Source organism: Scatophagus argus, chromosome 16 (genome assembly GCF_020382885.2).
Source record: "Scatophagus argus isolate fScaArg1 chromosome 16, fScaArg1.pri, whole genome shotgun sequence".
Classification (NCBI taxonomy): Eukaryota; Metazoa; Chordata; class Actinopteri; family Scatophagidae; genus Scatophagus; species Scatophagus argus.
This window is the reverse complement of record NC_058508.1, coordinates 12,725,146-12,736,559: the sequence shown is the minus strand read 5'-3', so window position 1 is coordinate 12,736,559 and position 11,414 is coordinate 12,725,146. Positions and strand designations below refer to the sequence as shown.

The window sequence follows — 11,414 nt, the reverse complement described above, 5'->3', positions numbered from 1 at the left end:
CCTAATTTGTTGAGTTAAACCAGTTTCACTGTTAATATCTTTTCATTTTGTCACAAATCAGAGTCCAGAAAATTCAGATAATTTCAGAATTTATTCTAGTCATAGAAAACATGACAATTTGGCATTATAAATAAAAAAAAAAAACATATTTAAAGAGCATCACAATGTCAGCAAACATCAACACACTGAATACTACTGATGCAGAAGTATAAAGTCAAAGTGGTATTGCAGTAAACAAGTGGTTGTGGGTATTCCTTTTCCAGTGGAAACTCCAGCTGAGTGCCTGCTATGCATTTCCTATTAAGTGAAGTTAATTGTACGTAATAGCATACCGGAGCAGTGTAGTGATGTGTCAGTAAACAAGTACATTTAGAGTTTTTCCCCATTCGGCACTGATTTAAGCCAAATGTTGAAACACACTGAAATGTCTCAGAGCATTGTAAACTCAGCACCTTTGAATAAAGAAATAAAGCACAAGCAGGTACTCTAAGCCCTTGAACAAAAAACTTTATGATACATATTTTTATGACAACTACATTATATAAGTATCAGCATAAAACAGATGCCTGCACATTTTCTGACCGTTATAAGCACTAGATGTTTTTGAACACAAATGATGAATATATACATACTAAAATACTACAGACAGCAAAGGCATAGTTCTTAGGCACAGATAAAGTTTTGGACTTATTTTTCCTAACTCTGACCTTTTTCTAGCTTGCATTTAAGTCCAGATACCCTTCCAAAAAAAAAATTTAAAATGTACCAACATAGTCATTGATATTCCATATCAAGCTACATGTGAATTTTGTGTATAACAATCAGTTGTTGCTACTAAAAACTATTTTAGCAAGCTACAACAGTCAGCAACAATGGCAATTTGACGGTGTACATTAATGAGATAAAGTGTAGCAGTGAAAACAATCATTTGAATTTCAGAGGGCAGACTAAAGACAATCATTTCATCAACAGCGCTGCCTGGGGTTTCAGTGGTGCAGGGCTTGTATTCATAGACTAAACATTCAAGTTCATATGTCAAGGGATGTTGAGTCACCTCTCAGCCGAGAGAGTGCTGTTTCTTCAGGCTGTCTGTGCGCCTCACTCGCTCCTCTGGTGTTCTTCTGTACCAGCTCCTGAGAGGAAATATCCACCATCACACCATTTTAAAGACATCGACTAAAGCTTAAGTTCATACAGTGTAGACTGTAAGGAATTTAGGAGTTATCTTTGACCAGGACATGTCCTTTAACTCACACATAGCGAATATTTCAAAGACTGCATTCTTTCACCTCCGCAACATTGCAAAAATTAGGCACATCCTGAGTCAGAAAAATGCAGAAAAATTAGTTCATGCATTCATTACCTCCAGACTGGATTATTGTAACTCCCTTCTATCAGGCTGCCCCAATAAATCTATGAAGACTCTCCAGCTAATCCAGAATGCTGCAGCACGACTACTGACAAGAACCAGCATGAGAGGTCATATTTCTCCTGTTCTGGCTTCTCTACATTGGCTACCTGTAAAATTCAGCATAGATTTTAAAATTCTCCTCCTCACTTATAAAGCCCTGAACGGTCAAGCACCATTCTATCTTAAAGAGTTAAAAGTACCCTATTATCCCACCAGAGCTTTGCGTTCCCAAAATGCAGGGCTACTTGTCCTCGAAAGTACCGTAGATTGGGAACCAGAGCCTTTAGTTATCAAGCTTCTCTGCTATGGAACCATCTTCCGGTTTCGGTCCGGGAGACGGACACCCTCTCTACATTTAAGAGTAGACTAAAAACTTTCCTGTTTGATAAAGCTTATAGTTAGGGCTGGCCTAGCCTGGCCCCTAGTTATGCTGCTATAGGCTTAGACTGCCGGGGGCCCTCCCATGACGCACTGAGCTCTTTCTTCCTCCTCCTCTCCTTCTGCACACATTTATGTCCCATTAAAGCATATCACTAACCCAACTTCTTCCCTGGAGTCCTTGTGCTTTCTTGTCATGCAGGTTCGTATCGATCATGGTTGGACCTCCTGCTGCGGTCCTGCTCGAAACTTACTGCGATTACTACTGTTTAGTCATAATCTGATTTAATTCTGTTACGACTCTGTACAACTACTACCATTATTATTGTTACTACTGTTGTTATCAAAATCACCATAATACCTTCTGTATACTTCATTGTCATTATCATTATCTACATTTCCAATACTTCTGGTATTATTACTGCTGCTATGCATCTCTGCTTGTGTGCTCCTTCTCTCACACCCCACCGCCTCACCCTCTCTCTCTCTCTCTCTCTCTCTCTCTCGCTCTCTCTCATATCCCAACCAGTCAAGGCAGATGGCCGCCCATCTTGAGCCAGGGTCTGCTCCGAGGTTTCTGCCTTCTAAAAGGCAGTTTTTCCTCACCACTGTCGCCAAGTGCTTGCTCAAGGGGAATGTTGGGCTCTCTGTATTACAGTTTAATTAAAGAGTTTGGTCTAGACCTGCTCTAATTGGAAAGTGTCATGAGATAACTTTTGTTGTGAATTGGCGCTATATAAATAAACTGAATTGAATTGAATTAAATCACTGCTGCCTTTAGTGAGAGGTGAAGAAAGTGATGTGTTGGAATGACAATATATATATATATGTACCGTATATAAAATGCATAGCATGCATTAGCTTTGTTCATCATGACAGGAGCAACCTGTCAATCAGCCAATCAACATTGTCTCAGCAGTGGAATAAGCAAGCAATAAGAGTCTGTCCAAATAAATTGTATATGGCAGTTTGTGTGTTTTATGATAAGATAAGGTGCTTTGGAACTGTTAAGCATGGTGAAAAAGATATTAGAACAAACTCACCCCTGGCGGTTCAGCTGGCCTGAAGTTTGGCCTTGGCTTGGCTTTAGGACTCTGAAGAAGGGAAAAAAATGGGTGTATGTAGAGTGTGTTATTCTGAAAATATAGTTTACAGCATGAAGCCAAATAATATAAGGCCCAAGATAAAAAAGGGTGATAATAAAGTGCCACTGATGTGTCTGGCACCTGTTGATAGTGGGGCTCTTTGGCTTCTGCATCTTCCTTGCCTGTGCTGGGGATTCGCCGACCCTGAAGGAGTATCAGATATACTCAGTAAAAACACTACTGATCACTGGATGTCATTTTCAAAAACATTAACATCTTAAACCAGTATGGCTGTGTAACTTTTTTACATTCTACCTCTTTTTCCTGTCCAGAGACCTCTGTGTGGCAGCAGAGAGAACCACTCTCTCCTTGGGGCACTTAGCTTTCTCCTGCAGGTTTGATGCAGTCAATAAAGAACATAGTTTGATAGGAGTGCTGACATTGACAGAATGGGATAAGGCATGTTTTGTTGAAGACGTTTGAGACTGTTGATTAGGATTATTTTTGCCACCAGTTATCAGCAGGTAGACCCATTATAATTCATCTTAACAGATATAGCTTTGCTGTGAGAAAAACATTACAAATAATATAGAAATTACATAAACACACCATGAACGTCTTTATTTATACCTTGGTAAACTTTACGTAAATCATCCAGCTTGGTTGGCAAGCTAAAATATAAACTCCCAAAATAAAAATGTGTGGACTTTCCTTTTAAAGAAGAGCAACATTTCACTTTACTCTCATTGAATTGGCTATGTAACCGATTACTGGCTTATACTCTCAAGTTACCATGCCACGTAGCTTCCGCTCTGCTCGAAGCTCCCTGTCCTGCTGCAACAATGCCAAACGATCCCCCAGAGGCATCTCAAAGAAGATGTCATGGATGTCATAAAGGGCTGCACGAAGCTGAGGGAGGGAAAAGATGCACACATAAAGACAAGGGAAGATGGACCTCTGCTGTTTGTTGACAGTAACTGCACATCATACTTGGGCTCTAACTCTCTCCTGCAGGGAGCGATCTTGTGCTGAGTGGGTGGCTCTCTTCTGTAGAGCTTCAGTCTGGAACGAACGGATGAACTCTTGTGTATCCTAGGCACACGTATGTACATAGAAAACACATACATAAACAAACATTTTTCCCCCAAGTCACTAACATGACAATTCATTCATTAAATAAGTCTTCAATGTTTTTGACTGGGTGTACAGACTTTAATTGTATGTATTCAGCATCTATGTGAGTGTGTAACCTCACCACGATGGTCTGGCGCAGGTGTTTGACTTTCTCTGTTTTGAGCAGTCTGCGTGTGAGGAAGCCACGAATGATAGCACCAATTCGACAGAAGGCTCTTTGCTGCTCTGTTGTCAGAACCTGGACAACACAAAGTAGGAAACAAGATGGCAACATAAAGATTGAACCACAGAGAAAAATAAAGGTCCATCAACAGTATACACTCTTATCCACTTACATACAGACATACGCATACGCACCAGACTTAGCCTCGCTCGAGGTTTGTTAATTACCCATGTGGGCTCCCACAGATAGACAGGAGGCTGGACGGAGGGAGATGACACATTGGAACATAAAGGACTGGGAAAACCTGGAGAAAGACACAGTTCAGGTGTTTAGGTGTTTGACCTTCCTTGTTTTGAGCAGTCTGTATGCGAAGATACTACAAATGATGCACTAATTTGTTTTGTTTAAATACAAAGACAAATAAATACAAATTTAGCTTAGATGAACAGAAATTACAATTTTAAGGGTTTCAAAATGGACAAAGGAAACAAAAAACCTTGCGAATGAGTTCTCTGAACTACAATAGTCTTTTATCTCTCTGATCATGCCCTATATTTTACAAACTGCACCGCAGTAATAAGTGAGCAAGGTGAAGTAGTACCTTTGCTGTGTCCAGGCGATCGCTCAGATGGTGTATGGGCAGGGCTTAGTCTTGGGCAGGAGGGGCTCACAACAGGACAGCTGTCATTCACAGACCTAGAAGTCCACCCACAAGCATCCGCAGCCGAAGGCCGCACACGGCCCTGCTCCTTCAGCTTTCTCTCTGCCTCCTCGAGCTCCTGCACACAAGGAGTACATTCACACCTTAGCATTTCAACATAACATACATTACAAATAATTTAGTAGGTGTGGTTGTTGCTTTTCTTGGCAGTTGGTCAATAATTAAATTAAATAAAAACTATCTACTTCTACTGAGAATGCATGTTGTAATTCTGTGTGCTGACCAGACGGAGGCACTGTTGTTCTTTCTCCTGCTCAGCCAGTAGCAGCGACATCTGCAAGGCATGCTCCTCCTCCAGACGCCTTTGCATGTCCTCCAGAGCCTGCGCTCGCCTCTGGGTCTCCTCTGTTGATGTGCACAAATAAATACGTGAAAAAAAGAGCTATCCTCTACCTTTTAAAAGGCTTTATCCTTTTCCTTCATTTCCGTTGCCTCTCTATCATACAATATTTAACCTAAAAACTCCAGTGGGAGAAACAGTGATCTCAGTGGATATGACATCATTTAACTCTGTAGATTTTAATGAATACACAGTGCAGGAAGTGTTCAAGAGAAACTCACCTGTCTTGCTGAACTGTCCCTCAGCATTTCTGAAGACCGTTGGTGTGATCCTTCCATTGTTTGTCTCTTGAGGGTCATCAGGCTCCATCCTGATTGCGACCTGAGCCAAGTCAGGAGTTACGCGGGGCCTCAGCAGACATGGTGAGGGACTCTCTATCTCATACGACTGGTTTAAGGGGGCTGCAGGGATGCACCGACTTGGAGCCATCCATGTAACCCCTGCCATGAATCGAGGAACCCTTTCCTGGCTGCGGTCTATGTGCTCAACTCCAGAGTTTGACCTATGCACCTGACTGTCCAGGGTGTGGCAGCGTCTGCGAAATCCTGCAGCCAGATGCTCATGGTGCCCCTTCGGGCTAAGTCCTGAGGCACCGATGGGGCTACAGATCTCCTGCATGGGACTAGTACCACAGTGGCTGGATCGTCGATTACTACTCCTGCTGACACCACCTGCACCTTCACTCCCCATTGAGCTCCAGGGATCAGACTTTGTGATCCCTGGGAGAGATTCTCCTTTATCAGCCATGCCAGGACTTTCCCCTGACCTTCCTGGGCTTCGGGGGATAAGGTCTGCTGGGCCGATAGGAAACGAAAAATGAATGTTCCCTGTAGAAACTGGGCGTGGCCTGCGTCTCTGTGGATGGGGACTAATGCTAGACTCTGGACTGGGGAGACGAGCATACCGGTCAGGCAGACTTGGTGAGAAGGTGTCAGAATGCTGGAGACTAGAGTCATACAGAGTTTGAGGCTGGATTTGGGTCTGAGGTGTGCCAATAGGGCTATGGTGAAGACTGAAGCCAAACTCAATGCCTGTGTCCACCACGGGACTGCAGCTCTTGTTCCCTGTGTCAGAGGCAGTCTCAGGCGGGGGGGTCCTGGTGACTGTTTGGACAGCTTTTGAGCCCTGCTGACTCTGTTCTCTCTTCACATACTCCCTTGATCTCTTAAGGAGGCTGTCCAAACTAATGTCCTCCTCCTCCTCTTCCTCTTCCTCTTCCTCTTCCTCCTCACTCTTCTGCTCACGCTCCACCTTTATTTCTTCCACTGCCTTGCAGCCATTGAGAATGGGGGTCTCAGAGGGTGGAGTGGTAGACTGATCAGTTATCTGAAGCCCAAATCCAGAGTCTCTGGGAAGTCCAGGAGAGTCAGTGACCAGGGTGTAGCCACTGACTGTTGCAGATTTAAAAACTGGTGGCTTTTGAACCTCTTCACTTGGTGCTTTATGTGCCTGTACAGAGATAATAAAGAAATATAACCCATAACATTTTATATTATACCCCAAATAACCGCTAAAATCAAATGTGACAATAAAGGATTAGCAGTTATGGGATCATATACCCAATTTCTCTAAAACTGCAATAGTTCAAAGCTGTTGGTTCATTACTTACATGCAAACAGTTACCATATATCAGGTAGTCCATTGTTGGTTCTCATTAAAATATGCCTGAACTAAAAAAAAAATCACTTGTCAAGTATGTTATCCAAATTCAGACTTTAGAATAATACTCTAATATCATTCCAGCATGACCAATCCAAGCAAAGCTCAGATTAATCTTAACCACGACACTGAATTCTTACATGCTGTTTCCACACTGATTATCCGTCGAAACTCTTGTAGCTTGATTGTTGATGTTGGTTTTTCAGTAAAAACGCATATGGAAATCAGTAGTAACAACAGACAAAAACTGGCCCGTCATGTTTATTCAGTGAAAAGGAATTTCATAACTAGAGCTGATCTGGAAGTGGAAACTGTTGTGGATGTGGAGTGGACAAAAAAGGGCTATCATCAGCTAAAAATAGCTCAGTCTACTGGAGACAGTCAAGCAAATGAAAAATCTCTTGTGGCATTTGCAGACAGTAGTTAAATCAGTAGTGTTGTGTAACTTTCAAAAGCATACTACTTTTCTTATTTTGCTGTTTAATCTCTCATCTTCTTTATTTACTTCACAAAACATCTTGTATCCCTCTGTATCCCTAAGTCTAAGACTAGGACCGTACTGTGCTTCTGACCTGAGCTTGGCCCAGTATGTCCTGAACCCGGGCCAAAAGGTTGCTCCTCTGCTGGTTCTGTCTGTTCTCCTCCAGCTGGACCGCCCTCCGTCTGTGGTCACACATCTCACTGCGCTGGTCTGCACTCAACTGGAAAAATAAAGTATACACTATTATTTTTAACACAGATTCAAAAACTTGTAATAGCAAGCCAAGAACTTGCTATTACAAGGTTTTCAGTAACACAAACACTCTTCTTCCACCATATGCATGTCCCCTTTGTGTGGATGAAAAATCCTCAGCCTCACTCTGGCCTCTTCATCATGTGCATATTCCTGAAAACATGTTTTGTCAGCAGTCATGAGCAGACGGATTCTCCTGACTTGCATCAAATAGACTTGGTGCTCTTCGTCATCAGTTATCACCTCTCTCCCCTGCCAACTGCTGATCTAACCAGGACAAGCCAGCCCATGTGTCAAAAATAAATTTTCCTTAAATGTAACATACTATTAAATTTAAACTATGTGGTTATGTATCTCTGGGCACATTAGTGATTTAATCCTGAAACATACCATAACATCCTTTTCATTGTTTCTGTAACAGAGCAATAGTTTCTGTTACTATGCAGCATAGAGATACAAAGAGCAGGACAGTGACAGATAAACAGACTCTAAGGAAACCAACCAAACATTAAAAAGCAGAGCCATCTTTGTGCATATCAGGCCATCTACAAGCCTCTTAAAAACATCCATTAGCTGCGGCTTCTGTCTAAGTTTGATAAAAAAAACTTCTGAAACTATATTCGGTTCAGCTACATCTTGTGTTATCCCCTTAAGATAATCTCTCAGTCTGTTTATTTCCTCCTTACCAGAGGCGAAAGTACAGCTCTTCCATGGAAGCAGATGACAGAGTGAGCCATCGGGGACCACAATGGCTCACATGTCGTTTTCTTGAATTCCAAACGCTGCTGCAGTGTGGCCAAACTCCGCAGACAGAACTCCTCATAGCTTTCCATCTCTGGACACCCACACATCCACACTCTGAATGGGAGACACACACCATGTAGTCTCGTCACCCCGCTGTTAAATTAAACGAAGAGTGTGGAATTAGTCTACAAGTCTCTGTGACAGCTTAGACTGCACTGGGTGTGGATCACTAGAGGAAGCAATCTGTGATCATAAGTGGACCAGCAGGACAAATCGTCTACAACAAAAGAGGGTCTGTCTGCCCTCAGTGCTTTTATCACACTCATCACATTCCTGCCATTCCTTCCTAACAGACATTGCTGGTGACTGTCTTCCATTTCCGTGTCTCATGGATCTGTAAATAGAATCATAAGTCAAATCAATACAGTTTCTATTTCTGAAATGTCTGTCAGCATGGATGGTCAGGCCTACCCCACCATTCACAGGCAGGTAGTCCTAACACAGGGCGTTAGCCTAAGTGTAAAACAGCTGCTGCATAAGCAGAATTAAAACAGAATTTCACTGAAAACGCATCACTGCAAAGTCGTCCTTAACAGAATCACCATCCCTCGGATTTTAATTCAACCTGAGGTTCTTAGGCTGATGAAAGTAACCTAGTGGTCTTCAGTAGCCTAATTAAAGTAGCTGCCTCCTACCGATTCATTACAATGACAGCACAGCAGAGGTGGAAATGGTTTTCTTCTTGTATCTAGCTATGAGAGGCAAGCTTGATACCGGCAGGTTTTTGAACTATAATCTAAAATATGCTAAATTTTAAGGCATCTTTTGAAGCCATAAAGACCCTTTAGTACAGATGTGCCGTGGCAGCATGACAGTGGATAACGTTATTTACACCGGTGCATATTATTCATTACGCCTTTCTTACCTTCACAAAAGAAGAAAAGTGATTTGTCCTTTGCTTTCTCCCGAAGACGAGTGCTACACACGCACAAATGTCGCAGGGAAACAAGAAAGTGTGGTAAGAAAATGAACCTTATGTTTCTCCTCTCAATCTCGGTTTGGCCATCATCACCATGTTCAACTCTTCCGGGCTCCAATAGCGCCTCCTAGCAACAGCACTTGGGCCACGTTCCAATAAGGTCCACACGGCCCATCCACGTTCCCTTCAATGGAGACTCATTATCGACAGTGTCTTCCCCGCAACGCGAAATAGATTTTTTTTTCATGTTTAATACAGTGTTTGCTGAGCTGGTGCACGACTCGTGTCGAGAAAGAGGGAGTAAAGAAGCCACTGGAACGTAAAGGGTGAAACAAGAGAAAAATGGAACTGCCTCTCAGTTTATCTGAATAATCATTGTGACAGTATGAAACGGATATCCGATTGTTCATCGATGGCTTCCATAGGGGGCCATGAACTGTTTCCCACTCTGTCTGTACCATTTTATTTTACATAGCTGCAGTTTTGCTGTGTGCTCAAGCACAAATTGTCTCCATGTATTCCAATCCCCCTTATAAATGTTTGAAATATTCGTTATTATATATTCTAAGTTCAATATGTTGAATTTATTTTGACATAAGACGCTCTCTTTAACACAGGGCCTCAACAAAGCAGGTGCATTTTAAGGATTTTATACCAGCTGATACTGTGCGTTAGCAGTACATATTCCAAATTCCCAGTGACAAATATGTCACTATCACAGTAGTTGCCACAAAAACGTCTTAAGTCCAGCCTGGCTGGGAAGTTGACTGCTTTGCTTGGGCGGTATTTCAACTCTTCCATGCATTGTATATGCAGTATATGGTCAAGCACCCATATAACGTGTCTGCATGTGTTTTGAGGGATTTCAGATCACAATGAAGGAATGACCGACTTTATTAGACTTATGATGATTTTTCCAGACTATCAGAAAATCATCTTGGAGTCAGCAGAATTCTTTGGTTTCCCTTTTCAGCTCAGGTGGACCATTTTAGAAGACCAGATCTACCAATGTGCTGTCTAGTTTGCTGATCCTGGGACTGCCACAGATGAGGAAGCTGTGCAAGCCTACTGAAGCTCTTTGAAATTTCAAACATCGATTTTACTTTAGGAATCCTGGCAACAAGTTATGCTGTTATTGTGCTATTAACTCAAGTTACCACAAGTCAACCCATTCTGGTAATTTCATTCATTTGAAATTTGTGAGAGAATGTGCATCACTAAATTACAGTCTCATATACTACTTTATTATGCTAAAACTCAAAAACATTGTTTCATGAGAAGGAGCCGTCTCATATTCACTAGCAACCAAAACTGTGTTGCTGTCTTCACAACTCATCTCTGGCGTGCACAGGTGAACTTGAACGTGTAGGTTGGGAAATGCGCACATTTTCCTTGTTGTCCCGAAGTAGAGCTTCAATATCACTTTCTGTAAAGGTCGTTTTTTTGGGATCCTGTCAAAAAAGTTAAACAACATTAGTCCTCACAGAAGGGATTTGGTCTAAGGACTGATGTCAGCGTTTCACAATTTTACTCATGATGTGGGCTACCTCAAAGGACTGATGTTTCACTCCCACACAGGCTGTGGACTGCTCATAGCACAGGACTATATCCAGATGCTTTTGTTCTTTATTCACCAAAGCTGCATGGAATTCGTCATAATGAGACTCTGTATGGGGATTCAAAAACAAATAATCAATTACACTGTCAAAAAAAATATGCAGATCCATTTTTATTTAATCTTGATCTTACCTAATAAGTGCATGCAGGAGGATCTCATTTCATTCTTAGAGACATGGTCATTCTTGTGGGACAGGAGTTTCTCACACACACTCCCACTGATGAGGCTCTCAACTACCGTCTGTCTGCTCTCTGCTGGGGCTTCCTTCATGGCTTTCTCAATCTCTGGAGGACAGTATGAATACGTTTTTCTTTAAGTCAAAACAAGTATCTTATATGTATGTGATAATTCAGCGCATATCATATTAAACCACTGATTCTTGCTCAAAGGCAAGCTGAAAACTCGTCCAACATACCTCTGGCTGCTGTTAAACAACTCTCACAATAGGC

General features: G+C 42.1%; 1 protein-coding gene across 2 annotated transcripts; it reads right to left on the bottom strand.

The window, feature by feature from the left end:
• Positions 1-76: 76 nt before the first annotated feature.
• LOC124073585 (centriolar coiled-coil protein of 110 kDa-like) lies at positions 77-9,563 on the bottom strand. Of its 2 annotated transcripts, none has more exons than XM_046415899.1 (14): positions 9,294-9,563; positions 8,311-8,521; positions 7,464-7,592; positions 5,454-6,681; positions 5,116-5,237; positions 4,773-4,950; positions 4,366-4,475; positions 4,130-4,246; positions 3,865-3,966; positions 3,667-3,783; positions 3,190-3,263; positions 3,016-3,078; positions 2,833-2,883; positions 77-1,133 (listed from the first exon to the last, which is right to left on the bottom strand). In XM_046415899.1, the coding sequence occupies exons 2-14, from the start codon at positions 8,473-8,475 to the stop codon at positions 1,058-1,060; spliced, it is 2,532 nt and encodes an 843-aa protein (XP_046271855.1). In that variant the 5' UTR covers positions 8,476-8,521; positions 9,294-9,563; the 3' UTR covers positions 77-1,057. The 2 variants fall into 2 exon arrangements, with proteins under 2 accessions (XP_046271855.1, XP_046271856.1); XM_046415900.1 differs by having other exon boundaries at positions 8,311-8,482.
• Positions 9,564-11,414: the final 1,851 nt, after the last annotated feature.